Genomic DNA, 24,945 nt, shown 5'->3' with positions numbered 1-24,945 from the left:
ATTACAATATGCAGTTAATTCTATTAAGCTTTCTTCGTTGCATAATTGGAAAAGAAGAATGTGACAAACACAAGGAAAAGGGAGATTATTGATAACTTTGTTGAAGAGTGCCAAGAATTTGACCTGGCCAAGGCAGACTTTTCCCGGTAATCACTGTCGTTTGTTGTTGTCGATTTCCTTTTCATTGGTCTGCTTTTAATCCTTGCTGTGCTGTTGAATTGCCATTTTGCACTTTGTTTTCTCAGATTGTTTGCATTTTTTAGTTGAAAGAGCCATCCACATTCTGAAATTTATCAATGTTGTCTGTCCACTTATATATATGTTGAGTTTTGCAATCCATGTTATGTTAAAGTGGTAGATCAGTGTGAGCCTTAGTTCAAATACTAGATGAAGATGTTAATTAGAGGGATATAAAAGGTTGAGAAATTTGTTTATGGAACATTAGTTTCAATTAATATAGTGTTCCTCCCGATGCCCTGAACTCACACGCACATGAAGGAATCCTCATCACAATAAAACTGATAGACATAGCATGGAATCTGATATTGCTAACCTCCATAGGAGTGAAGCATTACAATGAACTGAAGCTGCAATTGCTTCTTGCTGCATAGAAAGGGGTATAGCTCACAAAAAGAGTTTTGTTTATGAGCATTAAAATGAAATCCAGAGGGCTTTCGAAACCAAGTGGTAAGCTGGTTATCATGCTTAAGAACCGTTAAGACAATGAAGCGCAGTCTGTTGGTAAGACGCTTCTACTCCAACAAATAGGTCGGGGGGTTCGAGTCATCCTAGGAGCTAGAGTGTGAGTGGGTTTTTTCCTTTCTTTGGTTGTAACAATTTTTTTTTAAAAAAATGCTTAAGAACCATTAAATTTTGTTAAGTATTATAGATTCTTGATAACTAAATAGGGATGTGTTTAGGTGACGTTATTTAATTATAAGTAGAAATGGAGAAAATGTAAACGAGGGGCATCGGCCATGTTATGTTGATTTTCTCTTTTAGGTGCTTAACGAAAAAACATTGAAGTTGTGGTTGTCCAATCTCAATAATCCACTAATTATGGTGTTTAAGTAAAGCTGCATACTAATAATAGGGTGGAATAAGACAATTTAATTTGCCCAAATTTAATTTGATCAGTCCCACGATTTGCTATTTTTCACTGCGACATCATATTGAATTTGGGTGAAATTGTCCAACGTATGATAATTTAGAATTTATCTTAAATTCATATATTTTATGGCAAAAAAAAGGTCATGATATATACCAAAAAATTAACAAACTTGAGGTATTTTCCAGCCATAACCCCTTTTAAAATTAAATGATACTATGAGTTTTAATAAAAGTGCATTACGAGTGAGCCAAGAAATTATCACGTTTAGAAGATAGTAATATTAAGCATTTATTTGACTCAAATGTTACGTTTGGTTATTAACATTCGCCAATCCTAATGCACGACCAACTAATTGATAGTAATAATTTATGGAAATAAATGTACATTTTACCAATTATAGAGAATAAAGCGACTACTTGTAAGAAACAATAACATTGATATGATATCCACCCCAAAGTTGACTAAATTGATATGATCATCACTACTTTCAAGCTCCATTTCTCAACATCTTGATGCTGATTATTCGATCTTGTGATTGTTAATTACAAGCTTTCCTTTCCTTTTGTTTTGTTTTGTTTATTTTTGGAGTGAGAAGAGATCTGAAAAATGGCTTACAATCTTCAATCTCTCATCACCATCCTCCAAGGAATTCTTGATCCCGAACAAACACACTGGATTCTTGGACCTGATGAGAAACCACAACTCCAATCCCTCCTCGAAAAAGCTTCTTACCTGCAGCAGCAGATTCTCCAAAAAACTCCACTCCTCACCAAAATACCAAGCTTGGAGTGCCAAATCAGAGACGTAGCAAATGAAGCAGAAGATATCGTTGAATCTCACATGGTTAAACGAATTTTCTCGATGCATTTGGACTGCCACGTAGCAAATGAATCTTACATGCTTGAACGACTGTTTTCGATGCCAGAAGAAGAAGAAGAAGAAGAAGAAGAAGAAGAAGTAGAAGAAGAAGACACGACACCAGATGTGCTGACACCAGATGTGCTGCTACTGACACAAAAACTTGATTCTGTAATCGAACAAGTTGTGGAGGTGGAGAGAAACAAGAAGCCGACTGGCAGCTCAGTGAGTGGTGCTTCTTTCTCGAGTTCGAAGAGCGTGGTGGTGGGAGTTGATCAAGATCTGATGCAGTTGAAGGATCGGCTGATCGGGATGCAGAGCAAGCTGGAGATCCTGCCCATCGTGGGTATGGGTGGTATAGGTAAAACCACTCTTGCTCGAACACTTTATCAAGATCCTCTCATTGTTGACCACTTTAGCTATCTTGCTTGGACCACAATTTCACAAGATTACAATATGCGCTCAATTCTATTAAGCCTTCTTCAGTGCATAATTGGAAAAGAAGAATGTGACAAACATAATGAAAAGGGAGATGGTGAGTTAAAAGATATCTTGTATAGGAGCTTGTGTGGTAGAAGATACATGATTGTATTAGATGATATTTGGAGCACCACATTCTGGGATGAGATAAGGAGGTACTTCCCGGACTACAATAACGGGAGTCGGATTGTGATCACCACTAGGGAATCGGATGTCGCCAAATATGCAGACTCCAAGAGTCTGCATCATCAGGTGCAGTTGCTGAACGAGTCTCAAAGTTGGGATCTTCTTAGCCAAATTGTGTTTGGAGAAGAGGATTGCCCTCATGAGTTACAAGGGATAGGAAAGAAGATTGCGAGTGATTGCGGTGGGCTTCCTCTGGCTATCAATGTGATTGGAGGGCTGTTGTCAAAGGTGGAAAGATTGAAAGGTGTTTGGGAGAATATTGGGAACGATGTAAGAGCTGCAATTGCTGAATCAGACAAGCAATTCTCCAATATACTATCCTTAAGTTATAACCATTTGCCGCTTCACTTGAAACCATGTTTCCTCTATATGGCAGCATTCCCCGAAGATTATCAGATAAAGGCCTCAAGACTCAAAAGGATGTGGGTAGCAGATGGATTTGTGAAATCGAATGGAGATAAAAGTTTGGAGGAAGAGGCAGAGGATTATTTAAAGTCACTTGTAGAAAGGAATCTAGTTTCAGTTATTACAAGTTATTATTTGTTTGGAGAAGCAAAGAGGTACATCATGCATGATCTTTTGAGAGATTTATGCATTAGGAAAGCTGATGATGAGAAGTTTCTACATGTCAAGAAGTCCACCGAGCTCACATTCTCTAACCAGCTGCGTCGTGTGAGTATTCACACATCATATGGAATGGAAGATATTGATGAGTATGCTTCTTCATCAGAGATGTCACTTGTTCGATCATTTCTACTATTTGTCGAGTTGGATAGGAATGTACTTCCCATGGTTTCCACATTAAGCTTGCTTAGGGTGTTGGATTTATTGGAAATGAATGAGTATGATGATATTGAGTTCCCGGAAGAAATATTACAACTTGTGAACTTACGCTACTTATCTATCCATTGCGAGTCATTGCCAAGAAGTGGAATATCAAGATTGTGTAATTTGCAAACCTTGATTGCTAAGCTACCCTACCATAACTGTTGCCCAGCTGAGTTGTGGGAGATGTCTGAGTTAAGACATCTCATCATATTGCGTGAAGATCTCAGGATAGAAGATGATTACATGAAAAAAATTGTTTTGAAGAAGCTGCAGACGATACGGAATGTGAAACTAACTCCGTTAGTGATTAGAAGGGGTTTCTTGGAAAGCATTCCAAATATAAAAAGCTTGGAAATCGAGTATGAGGTTGAAGGCTCATCATGGGTGAGTGAAGTAGTTGATCTGAGTCATCTTCACAAACTCCAAACATTACGCTGGAGTTCATCAGGGGATCAATATCTACACGGACTCAAATTTCCATCTACTCTTAGAGAATTAAGTCTGGCTTTTTGTGTAATAACTCCGGCAGCGACGACGGCTCTGTGTGCACTACCGAATCTGGAAGTGCTCAAGATATACAGTTGTACCTTCAAAAGCAATGAGACAGAAGAAGAAGAAGAAGAAGCAAATGAAGAGTGGGAAATAGCAGAAGGAGATGAATTCAGCTCATTGCAGTTTCTACATCTCGATTATTTAGATCTGGTGCGTTGGAGAGCTGATGAAACCAACTTCCCTAGACTCCGCCATCTCTGTTTAGAATATTGTAGGAAGCTAGAGGAAATCCCCGCCGGCATTGGAGAAATCCCAACCCTCCAATTAATCCAGTTGGTAGAGTGTGGTGATTCTGTGGTGGCCTCAGCGAAACAGATTCAGGAGGAGCAGCAATTTGAATACGAGAACTACCAACTCCAACTTCGTATCATCTATTTATACAATGGTGTGAGAAGCTAGAGGAAATCCCCGCCGGCATTGGAGAAATCCCAATCCTCCAATTAATCCACTTAGCATATTGCAGCCCTTCTGCAGAGGCCTCAGCGAAATAGATTCAGGAGGAGGAGCAATCCGAATACGAAAACTACGACCTCCAACTTCGTATCGTCTCATATGATGATTTGGTCAGTCTTATAGAGCACATATAGAGGAAGAGAAAATAAAGGAAGATGAAGATGACTCAAAGTGGCCACATTTGAAACTCATTTGATTTCCCTTCTCTTGTCTTGTCTGCTATTGCTTCACAATTTGCTTTGTTTTTCACTTTTGGTGTTTTTTTTATTGCCTTGTTTTTTCCTCATTTGAAAAAGTCTTTTTATCAATTTTAAATTGCCCCATTGTTTTTTTTTTTTTTCGCAAGTTGTCCTCCCCTCCTATTTTTTCTCCTTTAATTTCTTTATATATGTAAGTTTCGTGGTTTGATGCAACTTTAAAATCCAAAGAAACCCAAGTATATTAATGCATGTACAAGTCTTGAAGAATCAATCTTCAACAAAAATGAAAATTTTGTCAATTTTTTTAAAAAGGCTAACAACACAACCTACAAACTTTTATGTTTGGTGATATTCTTCAGAACCGTGTATTTTATTTAGAATGTCAAGGTTCAATATTGACTTGATTATGTCACATTATCTTTAGTAGAATAAGCTCGTGATTTCGGGAACAATAAGAAAAACATTTTGTTGGTCATTTTGAGACAAATTTATGTAATGTATAACATCATTATGTGAACTACATATGATCTTTATGGTAATAATAAATTAATAAACACAATCTTGTCATTTGTGATTGTGCTAATTGTGTCACAATCATGTTGTGGTTCTTGGAACATGATTATGTAAAGAAAAGCATTACCGTGTGAATTTTAAAACGATCGTAAAGAATTGCATTTTATGTTACAAACAAACACATACTCTTATCTTTCATGTAAAAATAATTATATGAGAAAATGATACGGATTTTAATAATTATGAATGAGTTTATTATGAGTGAAAAAAGAAACTCGTTTAAATGAAGTACTATTAAAGTAGATAAAGGACACCTTAGTGAATAATTTAGGGGTGGGAATTTCGGGATCGGGTAATCTGGTACCCGATACCCGACCCAAAAAAATCGGGTATCGGGTACCCTATACCCGAAAAATTAGGGGTCGGGTTCGGGTTCGGGTATTTAGGGTGTTAAAAAATCGGGTATCGGGTATACCCGAATACCCGATTTTTTAATTAAATGTATTTAAATTATATAATTAAATTTAATTTTAAAAGATCTGAAATTGAAGTCGGTTGACTTCAAGTCTTCAATTCCCCTAATTCCTTATTTCCCTAATTCTCCTTCCTTTCCCAGTTTCCCTATTTCCCTTCTTCCTTCGCGAGAGACGTCTCCTTCTTTCCCAGTTTTCCTAATTCCCTATTTTCCTTCGTGAATCGTGAGTTCATGCCCTGCTGTTCCAAAATCCTTCCGCCTTCCCACCCAGCGCCCCTCGCCCGCCCGGCGCCCGCCGTCACCGTTCCTCTCGGTCGTCGCTGTTTCCGCGACGGCGCGACCCTCGCCAGTCGTTCCGCCGCCGCCTAGGACTTCGCCCCGTAGCAGCCGCGCCGCCTCCGAGCTCCAACAGGCGCTTCTTTTTTTTTTCTTCTTCTTCTTCTTTGTTTGTTTTTTTTAAATAAATAGATATGCTTCTTTTTTTCAATCTTTGTTTGAGAATTGAGCAAAAAAAATGAAATTCTGTACAGATTCGAAAATTGTCATTTAGATCGGGTAATTTCGGGTACCCGAATACCCGATTCGGGTATCCGAACTCGGGTTCGGGTTCGGGACTCTGTTTTTCGCCTGATTCGGGATCGGGTCCCCGATTTTTTCGGGTAGGGTACCCGATCCCGACCCGATTCCCAGCCCCAGAATAATGGATTTCAGATTAAGCGCATGTTTGGTTAAATATTTTTAGAGGTTGGAAAGGGATTTTATTAATTAAATTCATTACTTATTTGATTCGAATAATGATTTAACTATTACCCTTACTTGAGGGTAACCTAATCACCCAAATTATTATCTCTGAAAAAAAAAAGGGAAATATCTTACAAGTGATTCCTTTTCATTGTTACCATTACATTCCTTTATTTGATTCCATTTCATTTCCATTCCTCTACTTGAACCAAACGAGCACTAAATTAAAGTAGTTAACCATGTATTATAGAATAGATAAAATAAATTGATATAAAGATAATAGTATGTACTATTAATTTGTCGTTGACCTCGTTTGAAAATAAAATAGGACTATTTTTTGTGAATGTTTTAAAATGAAAATATATGACTATTTTTATTAGACGACTAGGGTATAAGGTTATTCAAAATATGACACTAAGACAAAGTAGTAATATGCATAAATGTCTCAAAATTGTGCAATGTCCAACTCGAATCCATTCACAACTTGAAGCATTTGCTCCATATTTTCTTGAACAATATGAAATCTCGAAGATGAGGGCGAAAGCACTCTGCTGGGCCGACACTGACATTGAGAGACGAAAGCTAGGGGAGCGAATGGGATTAGATACCCCAGTAGTCCTAGCCGTAAACGATGGATACTAGGCACTGTGTAACATGCCACTTGTGATGATATCTGCATCTTGAAACAAATTCTAAGCAAAAACAAACACTCCTTTATCTGAGTCGATCATCCTTTTTGCAGAAGCAGATCCAACTATTCTCTCAAGCTAATCACAAACACAAACAAAAACAAGATGTATTGAAATATACACTTAAAATAAGAATGGGACTCGTACAAAAGAAGAAGCATAGCAAATACAGAATCAACAAGCATGCAGGTTATAAATAAATTTAATTAAAAAACCAATTTAGAGGTGAGAAAGAATAGGCCATCAAACATCTAAATATTGTGAAGGAAAAATGTGCTATTGACTACTCTCCATTTCTATGGTGTTTGTAATTATATTTAACATAGAATACATGGAAGAATAGATTGTGAATCTATGAATGTCAAAACCAGTCTAATCCCCAATGTAAACTGATCCTGAAAAAGGAAGAATACCTAGAAAAGTCACTCATTTGTCATGGATATGAATTTTAGAATCATATACAGATAAAGCTCCATGTCACCTGAACAGAATCTTTTATCTTGGGGAAGACCTGCCAAAAAAAAAACTTTATCACTGTCATCTTTGCCCAATGACCAAATCAAAAAAGATTTATTAAAGTTGAACAATGAAGAACACAAGAACCAATTGCAACAATACTATGTTTCAAATCAGTGAGAAGTATCATTACTCCACAGATGCCCTTTGAGAAATTTGGAAGTATTAAATTCAGAAGTATTAGGCTATGCGATCACTCGTTTTATTACCATTCTGCAGAAAATTTTAAAGTGTTTTAGCTCTCTGTTTATCCTTTATCTTGCCATTTGCTATTTGATGTTTCCAGCCAACTACTGCCTGACTACCTTGTTTCCTCTGTAACAAAATGCCATACATACAAGCTCTATCTTTGATCAATAAACTGATCACAACATAACTAGCATTTTGCGCTAACATTTACAGATCTCTTACAGCATCTCTGTTTCCATTGCTTGAGATACAAAGGGATGGATGTCAGCACGTCTGCTTTGGTTGATGGAGTTGCCGAATGCACAAATGGTAGCTGTATATTACATACTCAAGCTGTTTTAGGGAAACACACACGTTTATATCTTTACTGTAGCTCGTGCATGTTAACTTAAGGCATGACGTGTTAAAATTTGCACAACTGTAATGTAATAAACTTGTGACAGAAGAAGAGATCGTACACACAAGTCGCCAAGTGGAGGCAAGTGTTTCCACGGTGTTGATGAATTTTTCCAATGACTTTGATCCTTATGAGGCTTTAAGCACGCCTCTATATCAAACATCAACTTTCAAGCAGGTGAGTTCTAGCTTTGATGTTTTGAGAGGTTTCCTGTAAAGTGAGAGATTAGAAGAAGCCTTTTGGGGGTCATGGTGTTTATTGAAGCTCTTCTTGAAAATCGAGGAATGTCTCTGAACATTGAAGTAACTTTAGTTTTCATTTTGCAACTGATTCTGTTGTTCTGCAGCCTTCAGCTACGGAACCTGGAACTTATGATTATACTGATCCGAGGTGTATGTAATTTTTACTACTCTCTTCGTTCACAATATCGTCGTCACTTTTTCTGTTTTGGTCTGTACACAATATGTTTGTCACTTCCATTTATAGCAATAGGATCCTCAAATTCCACTCACAACAATAGTAGAGTTCAAACTCCACTCACAACAATATCCACTGTTATATAATTGATCTGCCCCCGTTGTGCAGGCGAAGGGTGCAAGATCCGTGCTGAGCTTCTTAACGGGGTCGTTGGCTCTCTCCAAGCACGTCGTTGAGACGACAAAGTATTTCAGCATAACCGTGAGTTTCGGTGAGTATTCTCGGTTCGTTACTCGATTTGCCCGCCACGCTCCCGAGTAATTTTAACTCAAGCATGAAAGTGTTTGTTTTGGAACGACAGGGAGCGTCAAGTCCCTCATCAGCTTGCCCTGCTTCATGCATACCTGCAGCGGTACGCGAGGCGCGAGGTCTGACCAAGGATCTCGTGCGTATATCCGTCGGGATCGAAGATGCCGACGACCTCATCGCCGATCTCGAGCACGTACGCCCTACGGACGGGGCCTGCGTAGCTTGCCTCCGCATAATATAAAAGCAGAATTGCTTAGCAGAAATATTTTTCCGCCATTTTACTTAACCCCATATTTAGAAGGGGTGTTGTTTGTTTCTTTCAAACAATGCATGAAACATTGACTTTGTTTATTACGTATTTATCTATTTAATTTTTATTTTATCCGATTAGCATGGAATTATTATATATATGCGTGACTGACGAAATGATTCAAACTAGTTATCCTAACAAAATCTGCTCAATCAATCAAATATTGACAAATGTGGTTGCACCATTGATCCAAACTAGATGAGAGAGTGAGCACTCCCCAATTTTCCTACCGACAAAGATGGCCTTAATAATGGCAGCCATATTTACCTGAACACCACTTTCCTTTCCTTTTGTTTTTTTTATTTTTCGAGTGAGAAGAGATCTGAAAAATGGCATACAATCTTCAATCCCTCATCACCATCCTTCAAGGAATTCTGGATCCCGAACAAACACACTGGATTCTTGGACGTGAGAAACCACAACTCCAATCCCTCCTCGAAAAAGCTTCTTACCTGCAGCAGCAGATTCTCGAAAAAACTCCACTACTCTCCAAAATACCAAGCTTGGAGTGCCAAATCAGAGACGTAGCAAATGAAGCAGAAGATATCGTTGAATCTCACATGGTTGAACGAATGCTCTCGATGCCTGAAGGCGTGAACATCACTCCGCTCACACCAGATGTGCTACTTGTGACACAAAAACTTGATTCTTTAACCCAACAAGTTGAGGAGCTCGTTGAGGTGGAGAGAAACAAGAAGCCGACTGGCAGCTCATGGAGTGGTGCTTCTTTCTCGAGTTCGAAGAACGTCGTGGTGGGAGTCAATGAAGTTCTGATGCAGCTGAAGGATCGGCTGACCGGGATGCAGAGCAAGCTGGAGATCCTGCCCATCGTGGGTATGGGTGGTATAGGTAAAACCACTCTTGCTCGAACACTTTATCAAGATCCACTCATTCTTGAGCACTTTAGCTATCTTGCTTGGACCACAGTCTCACAAGATTACAATATGCGGTCAATTCTATTAAGCCTTCTTCGTTGCATAATTGGAAAAGAAGAATGTGACCAACATAATGAAAAGGGAGATGGTGAGTTAAAAGATATCTTGTATAGGAGCTTGTGTGGTAGAAGATACATGATTGTATTAGATGATATTTGGAGCACCAAATTCTGGGATGAGATAAGGATGTACTTCCCGGACAACAATAAGGGGAGTCGGATTGTGATCACCACTAGGGAATCGGATGTCGCCAAATATGCAGACTCCAATAGTCTGCATCATAAGGTGCAGTTGCTGAGCGAGTCTCAAAGTTGGGATCTTCTTAGCCAAATTGTGTTTGGAGAAGAGGATTGCCCTCATGAGTTACAAGGGATAGGAAAGAAGATTGCGAGTGATTGCGGTGGGCTTCCTCTGGCTATCAATGTGATTGGAGGGCTGTTGTCAAAGGTGGAAAGATTGAAAGATGTTTGGGAGAATATTGGGAACGACGTAAGAGCTGCAATTGCTGAATCAGACAAGCAGTTCTCCAATATACTATCCTTAAGTTATAACCATTTGCCGATTTACTTGAAACCATGTTTCCTCTATATGGCAGCATTCCCTGAAGATGATGAGATTGACCCCTTGAGACTCATATGGATGTGGGTAGCAGAAGGATTTGTGAAATCGAATGGAGATAAAAGTTTGGAGGAAGAGGCAGAGGATTATTTAAAGTCACTTGTAGAAAGGAATCTAGTTTCGGTTAGTACAAGTTATGATTTTGATGGAAATGCAGAGAGGTACAGCATGCATGATCTTTTGAGAGATTTATGCATTAGGAAAGCTGATGATGAGAAGTTTCTACATGTCAAGAATTCCACATTCTCAAACCAGCTGCGTCGTGTGAGTATTCACACATCATATGGAATGGAAGATGATGAGTATGCTTCTTCATCAGAGATGTCACTTGTTCGATCATTTCTACTCTTGATCGAGTTGGATAGGAATGTACTTCCCATGGTTCTCACATTAAGATTGCTTAGGGTGTTGGATTTATTGGAATATTACATTAGTAAGTTCCCGGAAGAAATATTACAACTTGTGAACTTACGCTACTTATCTATCTATTGCAAGTCATTGCCAAGAAGTGGAATATCAAGATTGTGTAATTTGCAAATGTTGATTGCTAGGCTAGACGATGGCTCTTGTCCAGCTGAGTTGTGGGAGATGTCTGAGTTAAGACATCTCATCATATCGGGTGTAAATCTCAGGATAGAAGATGATTACATGAAAAAAATTGTTTTGAAGAAGCTGCAGACGATACTGCATGTGAGGATAAGTCCGTCAGTGATTAGAAGGGGTTTCTTGGAAAACATTCCAAATATAAAAAGCTTTGGAATCTGGTATGATCAAGAAGGCTCATCAGGGAAGAGTGAAGTAGTTGATCTGAGTCATCTTCACAAACTCCAAACATTAACCTACAGTTCATTATACTATCTGCACAGAGTCAAATTTCCATCTAGTCTTAGAGAATTAAGTCTGGAGTCTTGTGTAATAACTCCGGCAGCGACGACGGCTCTGTGTGCACTACCGAATCTGGAAGTGCTCAAGATGTGGTTTTGTACCTTCAAAAGCAATGAGACAGAAGAAGAAGCAAATGAAGAGTGGGAAATAGCAGAAGGAGATGAATTCAGCTCATTGCAGGTTCTGCTACTCAGTGCTTTACAATTGGTGCGTTGGAGAGCTGATGAAACCAACTTCCCTAGACTCTGCCATCTCTTTATACGAGAATGTGGGAAGCTAGAGGAAATCCCCGCTGGCATTGGAGAAATCCCAACCCTCCAATCAATCCACGTAGAATGGTGCAGCGATTCAGCAGAGGCCTCAGCGAAACAGATTCAGGAGGAGCAGCAATCTGAATACGACAACTACGACCTCCAACTTCGTATCTTCCCATCATATGATATTAGGTCAGTCTTATTATCACTCTAATCATGTTGTTGGGTTTCATTAAACTGACGAATTTCTTGTGTCGCATATATATCTACAGAGCACATATAGAGGAAGAGAAAAGAAAAGAAGATGAAGATGACTCAAAGTGGCTACTTTCGAACCTCAGTTGATTTCCCTTCTCTTGTCTTGTCACTATTGCTTCACAATTTGCTTTGTTTTTCACTTTTGGTGTTTTTTTTACTGCCTTGTTTTTTACTCATTTGAAAAAGTCTTTTTATCAATTTTAAATGTGATAATACATAGTAGTAGCACATTTGGTAAAAGAAATAAGTTAAATATCATCATCCATAAAAATATAAATTTAGTAGCACCTTTTGAGTGAAAGGACTTGAATACCCTTATGACTAGTAAAAAAATGTTCAAAAAGTGTTGATGTTAGCATCTAATATATTTATATGTTTAATAAAAGTAAAAAAAACTGACGCCTACATACATTGCTGCTTACAAATTACACGATAATTTCATACTTATGATTTTACTTTGAAAGAAATCGTGATTTATGCACATTTATTATGTTTAGAAGTTAGGCTGCAGACTTTGCACTTTTTAAGGAAACATTAAACCTTACATTTTCATCCGTACTTGAGGTTGTTGGTTAGTTAATGAAGGAGAGAATAAGTGTATACCAACCAAATATGTTCATTCATTAGAAATTTGAACTAGAAACAAGAAAATCCTCTCAACATATTGTTCGTGTGAGTATTCACACATCATATGGAATGGAAGATGATGAGTATGCTTCTTCATCAGAGATGTCACTTGTTCGATCATTTCTACTCTTGATCGAGTTGGATAGGAATGTACTTCCCATGGTTCTCACATTAAGATTGCTTAGGGTGTTGGATTTATTGGAATATTACATTAGTAAGTTCCCGGAAGAAATATTACAACTTGTGAACTTACGCTACTTATCTATCAATTGCAAGTCATTGCCAAGAAGTGGAATATCAAGATTGTGTAATTTGCAAACGTTGATTGCTCTGTTAGGCAATGGCTCTTGTCCAGCTGAGTTGTGGGAGATGGGAGATGTCTGAGTTAAGACATCTCATTATGTTCGGTGCATATCTCATGATAGAAGATGATTACATGAAAAAAATTGTTCTAAAGAAGCTGCAGACGATACGGAATGTAAGGATAAGTCCGTCAGTGATTAGAAGGGGTTTCTTGGAAAGCATTCCAAATATAAAAAGCTTGAAAATCTATTATGCGGTTAAAGGCTCATGGGTGAGTGAAGTAGTTGATCTGAGTCATCTTCACAAACTCCAAACATTAAGCTGGAGGTCATCATACGATCAATATATGCACGTACCCAAATATCCATCTACTCTTAGAAAATTAAATATCTTTGGTTGTGTAATAACTCCGGCAGGGACGACGGCTCTGTGTGCACTACCGAATCTGGAAGTACTCAAGATAAGATATTGTACCTTCAAAAGCAATGAGACAGAAGAAGAAGAAGCAAATGAAGAGTGGGAAATAGCAGAAGGAGATGAATTCAGCTCATTGCAGTTTCTACTACTCTATAATTCACGTCTGGTGCGTTGGAGAGCTGATGAAACCAACTTCCCTAGACTCCGCCATCTCTTTATACGATATTGTAGGAAGCTAGAGGAAATCCCCGCCGGCATTGGAGAAATCCCAACCCTCCAATTAATCCACTTAGAAGAGTGCAGGTATTCTGCAGTGGCCTCAGCCAAACAGATTCAGGAGGAGCAACAATCTGAATACGACAACTACGACCTCCAACTTCGTATCTCCCCATAATTGGTCAGTCTTATTTTCACTCTATTCATGTTATTGGGTTTCATTAAACTGATGAATTTCTTGTGTCGCATATATATCTACACAGCACATAAAGAGGAAGAGAAAAGAAAGGAAGATGAAGATTGAAGACGACTCAAAGTGGCCACATTTGAAACTCATTTGATTTCTCCCCTCTTGTCTTGTCTGCAATTACTTCACAATTTGCTTTGTTTTTCACGGGTTTTTGCCATGGGACTTTTAATGAGACTTGAACCTTTAATTGGATTTTTTTTTTAATATGATATTATAATTTCATTGATATATATTTTGTCAAATTTAATTAATTTGGAGTTTCGGATGAATTATGATCTTTAAACATTTCTAGTTCTAGTACTTTTAGGTGGATAAAGTTGGCATGCATGATATTACTTGAGAAAATGGAACAAACCCCATCATTGGTTTAGTAGACACATTCGAACCTTCGCCGCATTGTTCTAGGTAATCGTCGAACTCGCGATCCATTGCAAAAAAATTGAGAAACACAAAAAATAAAGGAAAAATATATAATGAGAGAACAATAGAAAGAATGAAAGAAGATGAAAATTTGTGAAGACAAATGAGAGTATTTATAGAAGTAGAAAGAAAGAAAAAAAAATGGCTACTACTCAGTTTTTTTCAAACAATAAAAAAAAATTGGATTTTTTTTTTTCTAATTAGTGCATGTGGGGAAAGCGCCCCACACTTCGCCTTCTCCGACCCGAGGTGAGAGAATGGCGTCGCACCGACGCGGGTCTCCAGTGCGCGGTGCGACGCAAAAAGCGTGTCGATCTGGGGCGAAAATCGCCGCATTGGAGATGCTCTAACGAAACATATTTATTTAATTTAATTCTAATTTCTATTTTATTATTCTAAATATATAATTGAGTAATTTCTAATTGGAATGGAAGCCCTAAACCCCCAATTCTAATTCAGTGAATTCACGCACAGACGCACTCTCATCTCTCTCTCTGTCGAACTCGGTTGCCGGCGCCGCCGCCCTCCATCCGCGCCGCAGGCCGCAGCAGCAGCTCAAGGTTGAAGCCGTTGCCCTCCATCCGCACCACTGGTAATTTTTAACATTTTATTTCGAATTATTATGCGTGAATAACAAAAATGATTCCGGTTTGTCTGATATTGTCTACCATCACTTATGGCAGCCATATTTACCTGGACACCACTTGCCAGTGGCGGCGATGAAAGTGTATGTAGAGAGTTTCTACTCAATAGAGAATTAACATAGAAAGCAGTTACCTTTTTTCTCTAATCTATTTCTCTAATTTGTTTCAGAGTTGAGGCCAGTGCTGGTGCTCTCACTAATTTCGAAGTGCTTGACCTTTTGAGATCAAGAGGAGCTGGAAAGGATGCGTCTCGAGCTATTGCAACCGTATCTCAATCTGAGTTCAAGGTTGGGAATTCGTAGTTATGATCATCAATTTATGTTAGAAATCTATTGCATCTCTCATATTTTTCGTTTTTCATTTTCCGTTTAGGTTTTTGATTATCTAGAGGGGACTGTTGCTTGCAATCAAACAAGGGAGATTATTGATAACTTTGTTGAAGAGTGCCAAAAATTTGACCTGGCCAAGGCAGAGATTCTTAATATTGTGAATATAAGACCAAGAAGTGAACCTGAGCTTTTCCCGGTAATCTCTGTCGTTTGTTGTTATCGATTTCGTATTCATTGGTCTGCTTTCAATCCTTGCTGTGTTGTTGAATTGCCATTCGTACTTTGTTTTCTCAGATTGTTTGCTTCTTTTAGTTTAAAGAGCCATCCACATTGTGAAATTTATCAATGTTGTCTGTCCACTTATGTTAAGTTTTGCAATCCAAGTTATGTTAAAAAGTGGTGGATCAGTGTGACCCTTAGTTCAAATACTAGATGAAGATATTATTTTTCTGAGTCAGTTTGAGATGCTATGCCTTCGGTTCATGAAAATGCATGGCGAATATGAGAATATTTGGTAGTCTTTTCTGTTTGTTGTTCACCGCCATTGCAAAATTTGCATTTATCTCAGTTTAATTTAGAGGGAAATCAAAGGTTGAGAAATTTGTTGTTGATGCTTACACTTGGAACTTTAGTTTCAATTACTATAGTGTTCCTCCCGATACCCTGAACTCACACGCACATGAAGGAATCCTCGTCACAATAAAACTGATACTAATAAATGTGACATGCATAGCATGGAATCTGATATTGCTAACCTTCATAGGAGTGAAGCATTACAATGAACTGAAGCTGCAATTGCTTCTAGCTGCATAGAAATGAGTCTGGAGTATTTCATATTATGATATATTATCTGGATTGATCATGTCAAGAAAGGGGTATAGCTCACAAAGAGTTTTGATTTTTTACGGTAGAGTTATACCCACCCGTGTGCACACAATGTTATGGTCGTTTATGAGCATTAAAATGAAATCGAGGGGGCTTTCGAAACCAAGTTGTAAGCTGGTTATCATGCTTAAGAACCATTAAAAATTCTGTTAAGTATTGTGTATTCTTGATAACTAGATAGTGATGTGTTTAGGTGAAGTTATATAATTATCAATAGAAATGGAGAAAATGTAAACAAGGGGCATTGGCCATGTTAGGTTTCCTCTCTTTTAGGTGCTCAACGAAAAAACCATCGAAGTTGTAGTTGTCCGTTTTTGTTCTTCACTTCTAGGAAAACTTAATCACAGCGCCGAACAAACGAGGGATTGGGATATCCTGTGGTAGTCTTATGAGTTAGTTTCTTTAGGAATATATTCGTGGGGTGTTGTTATCTTGGGTTCTTCTTTAATAGACATTTTTACCAGCATTGGTAGTGATTCTTGCATGTTTATCTTCTCAATTTTTTACCAGTTCATAGAGGAATGTGGGTCGGAGCCACGTATGGAAGATAAGGCCGAAGAGCTCATAGAGACCATCACACGGATTTTGCCGCCTCATCCGTCTCAGGTGGATGAAGCGAATGAGGAAGCTGCCGAGGGGGACGAGGCGAACGAGGAAGCTGCTGAGGGGGAAGAAGAGATTGAGCCTGAACCAAATACTACATAGGGTTATGAACATTATACATAAATACTAATTAGAAAAGTAAAAAAGATTTAGTATTTACTTGCAAGAATTTGAAAATGGGATTGGAATTGCAAAATGAATTAAGATTGTGATTTATTTTGCAATTATCCTAAAACGTGTTATGACATGATCTGACCTTGTGGAGTACATTTTTCCTTTTGTTTTTTTAAATTTCCAAAATCCTTTATATTTCAGTTTTACACTCACATATATATACTTTAATAATTTTGTATAGTAGTATCAATATACAGCTAAATATGTATTGAGAGGTAGTAGTGTCATATCATTACTTTTAAGTTATAGACTTTTTTCGATAAATGGTATTGTAAAAAGTAAAAAATTAAAAAGTATGATTGTCATTTTGGGATGTTTGAGAAATGAAACGACAATAGGGTGAAAATCGATATAGACGTAGGCAAGGAAGAAAAAACCCTTCATGCAGTATAAAAACCTACATACTTTTTATCTTGTTCCACCCAAAATAATAAATAAACAAGAATTTAACCGGAATAAAGAAATAGGAATTTCATGCTGCATAATGTAAAAGGTGATCGAAATCGAATCAAATTGATTTGACCTATTCGATATAGTTGGGTTCTTTTCTAAATTATGTTGGATTAATTTTGGTTCAATTCAATTCCATTAGTTGATTTTTGAAATTTTAATTCTAATTTTAATTAAAAAGAACGAGTTTTCTTCAATTAGTTCAAACATGAACTGAATCCAATCTAGATAGGTTACTTACACCAACGTTGTTATTATTATTATTATTATTATAAAATACAGTATGTCTAAAATTAAAATTAGGTTTCTTTTTGCAATTAACCCTATAAAAAAAAAACAATAGTCCAATACTCACCTCTAAACATATTGGGCCTAACCATTTGCATTATTTAAATTCGAAAATAAATTTGAAATATCAAATTGATTCATGTGAAATTTCATTATTGCGGTCTCTTGTATTTTTGAAGTTTGCAATACTCTAAATTCTATTGTAGTACCTGAATTTTTAAATTATATTAATTATTTGTTATATTGATATTTTTAGGTGAATAGATAATTAGTTTGTCCTCTCATTATGTTCTTACCATTTACTTAATAATTTTTAAAAGTATACTGTGCTTATAAACACAAAAATTACTTAATACTATAATTTTAAAAAAAATACTGTGCATGCATAGTTCGTGTTTCATGCATCCAAACATACAAAATATAAACACAAACGAGGCCAATCTTCTCCTTTTCTATCTCTTTTTGTAGCAAAAGATGATTTTTTTTTTTTAACTCTTAGAATTGTAAAATACTAAAATTAGAAAAGGGGCTAATTTTAAGGATATCGTACTTGCAATTCATTCATCCTAATTAATTTTTAATTAGAATTAATACATTAGAAATTAATTCACTCTAATTAAAATTAAGATAAATACTCTCGTAAGTTGTTAACCTAAATATGTAGAAGTTTTTTTTCAAAAAAAGAAAAGAAAAAAAAACTATCTACTGCAAGCAGAGAAACACAGAAGGCAACATGAATTCTTAGTTTCTTTTTTGAGAAGTCCATCTATTACTTCCTTCTGTCTCATGACAGATGTCTTGAATTAATCTAACTCATTAATTTTATCACTATAATAACTGGTTAACAAAATTATATACACAAAAAAAGAAGAAGCTCATAGTTAGAAGATATAAAAACCAGATATTTACAGATAAAAAAAGAATTAATAACCCACAAATTACATTCCCAAGGCTCTTCTCTGTCTGTTAAGTAACACTTAAAAAGTGCAAAAGCAACTCCAAAATTACAAAATTAAAAATTTACTAAAATCTATGCAGATTGTGAGACAGACCAAATTCCAACATCCTATTCAATCAGTCATTCAACAGTTATTCTATTTTTTTTTTCAATATCTACATAAATTTCCCTCAGTTTTTCTCTTCAAAAAAAAAATTTAATAACAAAACTAAAAAAAAATAAAAAAATCCTAAGGCATGAAGAGCTTGTTCCCACACTTGCACCTCCACGCTTCCGGGTAGTACTCCATCGGCACGCTCATCCCCGGCTGAATCGGCACGTGCACCGCCGTGCACGGCGCGCACCTCCCGCATTTCGATCTGCACGACGGCGGCGACGACCCCGGCCCCCCCAACCGCCGCCGCTCCACCGCCGCCCCTCCACCTGATCAATATTAATTAATAAGTATTTCAAAACTTAAATAAATACACTATAAAAAAAAAAGTTTTTATTACTGACACGAGCCTTGTTGGCTAATATTCATATCATAAAAATTAGTAGGCCTTTGAAAATTTAACTATTAGTAATTAACTACATAAATCACTAGTGATTTTTTTATTTTATTTTTGTAGTGAATATAGTAAAAAACTCAGTGGACTTAAATGAGTCGAGATATTTATCGTATATAAAATAAGAGGATATATATATATATATATATATACTTACTTAATTTGAGGGCCGAGGCGGAGGAGAGGAGGACAAAAAGAGCGAGGGTGGCGAAGGAGAGAGCGAGGCGGCGGCGGCGGCGGAATACGCCCATCGCCGGAGGTTGTGGCGGCGCGGCGGCGTGTGTTTGTATGAGAGAGAGAGAGAGAGTTTGAATGAGGAAGAAATTATTGGGAGTGGGAGTGAGAGTGAGAGTGAGAGTGAGAGTGAGAATAATAAATATATAATGAGAGGGAAAAATGGGAATGTATTATTGGTGAAATAAAATGAGAGAGAGAGAGAGCGTTGCGTGCAAGCGTGCGAGTGAGTCCAAGTCAAAGAGACATCTTATTACATTAATTGAAAAGGGATGACTGTGTGTGAATAGGTATGGAGAAAGGGACCGTCTACGGTTTAAATCACCTTTTGTTTACTACTTGTTGCACCAATGCTAAATCTTACACTCCAACAAATACTATACTAATTAACACATCATCATTTCTAATTTTAATTAGGAATTTTTTTTGTATGAGATTCTCTGTCTCGCAATTTATTGTGTTTTGCTGTGTCTCACTCTTAGTTTTGCATTGGTATACTCTGTCTGTTTTATTAAAATTGACTCAGTTTTTTTTAGAACGAAAATTAAGAAGAATGTGTAAATTGGATAAAAGTGGTGGAGTCATTACTATTCGAGAGTTAACTATTGCATTTTATGTAAATGAGCAAATTTTAGTGTAACATCCCAAAATGAAAAACGAACCAGTTTTAGTGGGATGGAATGAAGTAATTGTCTATAATTAAAAAAAAATTACTTTCTTTGTCCCCCAAATAACTTTTTTAGAGGGGAGATATGGGTTTTAAGACGAAAATGTGAAAAAGTGAAAAGTATGGGCAAATATGGTATTATGAATGATGAAAATGTGAAAAGTAAGGAAAAATTATTTGGGGGATGTAGGAAATATTATTTAATGAACTTTAATCAATTTGTACCACTAAAAATTGAATTTTTTTTAAGAAAATATAAATTCTAATTGGATGAGTGAGCCATGATTAATAATTATATTAAAATATAATAAATTAATTTAAAAAATAAGTAAAAACTAGATAACAATTAAAAGTGAAACACGATAAGACATGGAGTAATAAATTGTGGGACAGATGATCGTTGTAGGTTGGACCACAACTCATTTTCTTTTTCCCCCCATATGTATGGTAATGTCTAATGACATGAGCCAAAAGTATAGTTTATAGGAAGCTAACATCGGAAGAAAAAAAAATCAACTGCTAAAGTGTTGAAATTGAGTTTTTTTTTTAAGAAAAAAAATCAAGATTACAAATAAAAATGAGAAATTGTTTGGGAGTGCTTCAACTCACCCCGGCTCCGATCTTTGTATTGTAATTGGCTTTTTGTTTTATGTTTTTTCGCTTTATGTGAAAAAAAAAAAAAAAAGGAGGATGAAGAAGAGAAAAACAGAGAACGAAATATTAATTTTTTAACGTGCATGGTTATTTTTTATTATAAAATTTATGGACTTATGGTTTTTATCGTAGACGCTATGGTGAGAGGGGGTAAATTTTGTATTTTAATATGATAGTCGATAGATATTGTTAAATTAAATTTACATAAATTAGTGCATGTCATAATCCGATAGCAAACAAAGCTGTAGCTACTAATTGAATTAGTTGCCATTAGTTGAGTTTGAAGATTCCAAGATGCATAATTAATGATCTTTTAAGAAATTATTGACTTTCACTTCGACATGTTTTTTTTTTTAATTAATTTTTTTTGTTAAAGAAAATAAAAGTCTATTGACGAACATGCATGGGATATAAGGAGGGAGCATAAGCCCCACCAATTCAATATTTAATGGTTTTATTATTATTATTATTGAATCTTCAAATTTATCAAAATTTATGTAAATTGTTATACCAAAGACCTCATCAATGAAATGCTTGGAAAATATATATTTTTTAAAAAGCTAGAAAACAAAACTCTCACAAGATATTTTTCTGGACCCCTAAAGGTGATTGTATTATTCATTGACTATATATTTCTGGGGTTCGTCTTAAATCGAGTAAGAGTGAGCAAAATATCTGAAATTGAAATTAAATCGAAATTTAAAATTTAATTTGGATATTTTAGATTTTTAGATCGAATCGGATTATATTTTAGACAAATGTATCATTTTCTGCATGGAGCATGAGTTGGGATCGCTCGTGGTTTATACTGATTCTTTGCTAGCTATTCACATTCTCGGCGAGAAGACAAAGGGAATGGACTCTCTCTGTAACGAGCTTTAAAGTAAAAATTCTTGCATGATTGCTTGGATAATGCCTGGTTTAAATTAAGATTACGTATTCTAAAAAACGATTAAGAAGGACCTATCAGAATTGCATTGCACGATTCATTTTCACTTTTTCAATTTTAGAATAAATTAAGATTTGTATCATGATCACCATATTTATAAAAAATAAGATTGAATAGTACTATATATTAATTTATAATGCTCGTTGATAGTAATATTATATAAATATTGGTTTGAGAAAAGACAAAATGAATGCTTACTATATTCCCGGAATTTATATACAATGTTAGTACCAAATTAGGTGAAACAAATCTAATGTACGACGAAGAATGATAACATAACTAATAAGATAAAAAGGAAACTCTAGTTACCACATGTTTAAGATAAATAGAAATAGATTATATATTAAAGGGAATTAACTTTTAGGAATCCAACAAAATTGAATCATGAAAAGATGGTCTTCATTTGAAAACTACGGTTTTTATTGGATATCACTCTACCACCTTATTACTTACTTATAGTTTAATTAATCAATATATATTCAACCTTAACTTATTTGCATCAAACATAATCTAGCAATACTCATTAAGAAATATTGAAGAGGAAAATATAAGCTAGCAAATTAATAAGAGGTTGTTAGCTTGTATACAAATATATACTATAGTTAAAATGTATTAAAATTAATTTCACAAAAAAGGTCGAATTTAAAACGAAGACAAAAAAAAGAACTCATTTTGCCATAAAAATAAACGAGTAAAAAAATAAAATATATAAAATCAACATAATATTTTAATTAAAACAATATTTTGATTTACGCATTATTAATGAGCATATAATTAACATAATATTATAACAAAATAATATATAGATAGAAATATTACGTTATGATAAGATTAATATTAAAACATATGTTAATATAATTAACATAATAACAAGAGCAAAAACCTCTTCTTTCAAACTCTTCCTCACATCTTTCATGTCAAAGTGGTGTGTTACATTATGATATGATAAGATTAATAATGTAGGCCTTTGTAAATAATCAATCCCGGCCCCACCACATAAGGCAATGTGTCTTATCAAATGGATCAATCAATCCATAATGACCGTTAATTTATCGATTTAAATTTTGTATTTTGTTAATTATATATATAGATGGAAATATTACGTTAAAATTAATAATTGCGACCTTCCACCCTTTTTGCAATAAATTTTTCATGATGCTTAATTAATCTAATAAGAAACAATACTACTTATTTAATAAAAAAAAAAGTTATGCCAAAAAATACACAACCTTTGGAAAAAATTGAAATTTCCATCTGAACTTTCAATTAAACCAAAAAATACATGAATTTATATTTTTGTTGTAATTTTCATCTGAGTTTGACTTTCGGCGAAATCAGAGCTTAGATGGCCATCGGAAATTCACATGATGTTGGTCTAACATATGATGGTAAGGAGTATTTAGAAGCTCAGAGATCTAAGAAGGCAAAAATTAATATATTTTACTTAATTTCAACTGTCAATTAATCTCTCTTATTTCGCCGAAAGTCAAACTTATGTGAAAATTACAATAAAAATATAAATTCATGTATTTGTTTGGCTTAATTGAAAATTCAGATGAAAATTTCAAAGTTGGTGTATTTTTTTATTTTTATTTTTGCCATAATCCCTTGATCAAATAAGTAGTGTAAATTTAAGAAATAAAAAAGGCAAGTGAATGTTTGTATTTACATACGACAAATATTATGTGTGAATACCAAAAAGAAGTGAGATAACTAACGTCTAGAGAGGGAGAAAGGGATTGGACTTTGTTGTACTGAAAAATAAAAAAAGAAGAGATTTTCAATAGATTTTGTTATGTTTTTGATGTAATTTTGATGGAGGAAAATACTATAGGGTGTGGAAAATGGGGTCAAAAATAGGACTGGAAATTGATTGATTTATGCAGTGGTTAGAGCAGGCATAGTCAGTCCTTTATGTATGATGTGTGCAAAAGCTACTTGTGCTGTCCATCCACTATTTACCATACCTTATTGTTACATTTTTTTAGGAAATTTTTAACACTCATATTATTATATCATACGAGGAATTTAATGTGGTGAAAAAAAATATATACAATAAGATTAAATACATTATATTACATATATTGGGTTGGGTTGGGTTGGGTTGGGTTGGGTGGGGTGGGGTGGGGTGGGGTGAGGGTGTCTGGCGGCAGACTCGGTGGGGGGGGAGACTGTCTTGTACGAGAACAACATAGTTTTATGGATTTTATTTAAATTAGTCAGTGTAATTTAAATTATTTTGTTTTGATGAATATATGTATATATAGTGATATTCATTAGTTTATTTTTTGTGTTAGTGTGACCTCACAATGCTAGTTTTGATGTGTAGATTACCTCTCGCGTTTACGTGAAAGTAAGATGTGTTTCTCTATTTTGAGATACAAGATATGTAGTATCATATTATGAATATGAATATGAATATATATTAGAATGAGATGATTAAGCTAATCAAATCAATAATCAAATTGATATAAATTAGACTAAATAATCAAATAAATGAAAATGTAATTTATGCAACGACGGTGAAACTTGAATTAATGATTTCTTGCAACTTCAGTGACTTTTGCAGGCTCTTGACTTTGCCGTTTGAGTTAGGCTTCCTGGGTGACGTACATTTATTTGAATATATTTTGATTGATGAATATGGAATTGTAGTATATGTATTCAACTAATTTGGAATGGGCGAGATATGTGTTTCGCACCTTTTTTTCACGGTTAAATTATGTTATTTAATAGATTCAATTATATTTTCTTGTATATTATTCTATCAGTCTCATATTTTAGTATATCCCACAATTTGGTATCAATTTTTATTTTTAGTAAAAGTATTCTACACAACTCTATAAAATGTGGGGCCCTTACTGCATTGATTTTATCACTTTAACGTTCGCATAAAGATGAGACTCTTATTTCATTCAAGACACACTTAATAACTTTATTAAAATTCGTGTCATTCTCAAGTGGACTATAATATGAGACAGAGGGAGGGAGTGTGTCCATATTTTCATATATCAAATGGATACACCCCTTCTTTCGTTTGGGTAGTGTTTTAAAGTCCGTCGTTTCAATGGTGATGGTTCGTGGTGCGCTAGGTCTTAGTTCCGATTTGGTCTGGCTTCTTTGACTTTTGTCTCTTCTTCGAGTGTGTTGTATTA

The 24,945-nt window shown here is 35.5% G+C and overlaps 4 protein-coding genes and 1 pseudogene across 7 annotated transcripts in view; 4 read left to right on the top strand and 1 right to left on the bottom strand.

Annotated features, from left to right (window-relative positions):
- Positions 1–9,299, top strand: part of LOC130993016 (cystathionine beta-lyase, chloroplastic-like) — a 50,356-nt pseudogene extending 41,057 nt beyond the window's left edge.
- The window catches only part of LOC130991403 (uncharacterized), a 30,729-nt gene extending 13,610 nt beyond the window's left edge, over positions 1–17,119 (top strand). Inside the window, exons 1-5 of one of the 4 annotated variants that reach the window (XM_057915613.1) lie at positions 14,623–14,999; positions 15,091–15,134; positions 15,221–15,338; positions 15,424–15,576; positions 16,776–17,119. In XM_057915613.1, coding sequence (XP_057771596.1) covers positions 15,127–15,134; positions 15,221–15,338; positions 15,424–15,576; positions 16,776–16,970 — 474 coding nt within the window. In that variant the 5' untranslated portion in view covers positions 14,623–14,999; positions 15,091–15,126 and the 3' untranslated portion in view covers positions 16,971–17,119. The other 3 variants (XM_057915614.1, XM_057915611.1, XM_057915612.1) reach the window with 3 other exon arrangements.
- On the top strand, positions 9,554–12,130 carry LOC130993015 (putative late blight resistance protein homolog R1B-16). Its single transcript, XM_057917736.1, has one exon. The coding sequence runs from the start codon at positions 9,554–9,556 to the stop codon at positions 12,128–12,130; it is 2,577 nt and encodes an 858-aa protein (XP_057773719.1).
- On the top strand, positions 12,853–14,217 carry LOC130991401 (uncharacterized). The gene is made up of 2 exons (XM_057915606.1): positions 12,853–13,918; positions 14,001–14,217. The coding sequence occupies exon 1, from the start codon at positions 13,142–13,144 to the stop codon at positions 13,913–13,915; it is 774 nt and encodes a 257-aa protein (XP_057771589.1). The 5' UTR covers positions 12,853–13,141; the 3' UTR covers positions 13,916–13,918; positions 14,001–14,217.
- Positions 17,120–18,673: 1,554 nt separating the features above from the next.
- Positions 18,674–19,664, bottom strand: LOC130991387 (EPIDERMAL PATTERNING FACTOR-like protein 4). The gene is made up of 2 exons (XM_057915572.1): positions 19,444–19,664; positions 18,674–19,161 (listed from the first exon to the last, which is right to left on the bottom strand). The coding sequence occupies exons 1-2, from the start codon at positions 19,535–19,537 to the stop codon at positions 18,968–18,970; spliced, it is 288 nt and encodes a 95-aa protein (XP_057771555.1). The 5' UTR covers positions 19,538–19,664; the 3' UTR covers positions 18,674–18,967.
- Between the last annotated feature and the right edge of the window lie 5,281 nt (positions 19,665–24,945).

This window comes from Salvia miltiorrhiza, chromosome 7 (assembly GCF_028751815.1).
Source record: "Salvia miltiorrhiza cultivar Shanhuang (shh) chromosome 7, IMPLAD_Smil_shh, whole genome shotgun sequence".
NCBI lineage: Eukaryota > Viridiplantae > Streptophyta > Magnoliopsida > Lamiales > Lamiaceae > Salvia > Salvia miltiorrhiza.
This window is presented reverse-complemented; position numbering and strand designations above follow the sequence as displayed.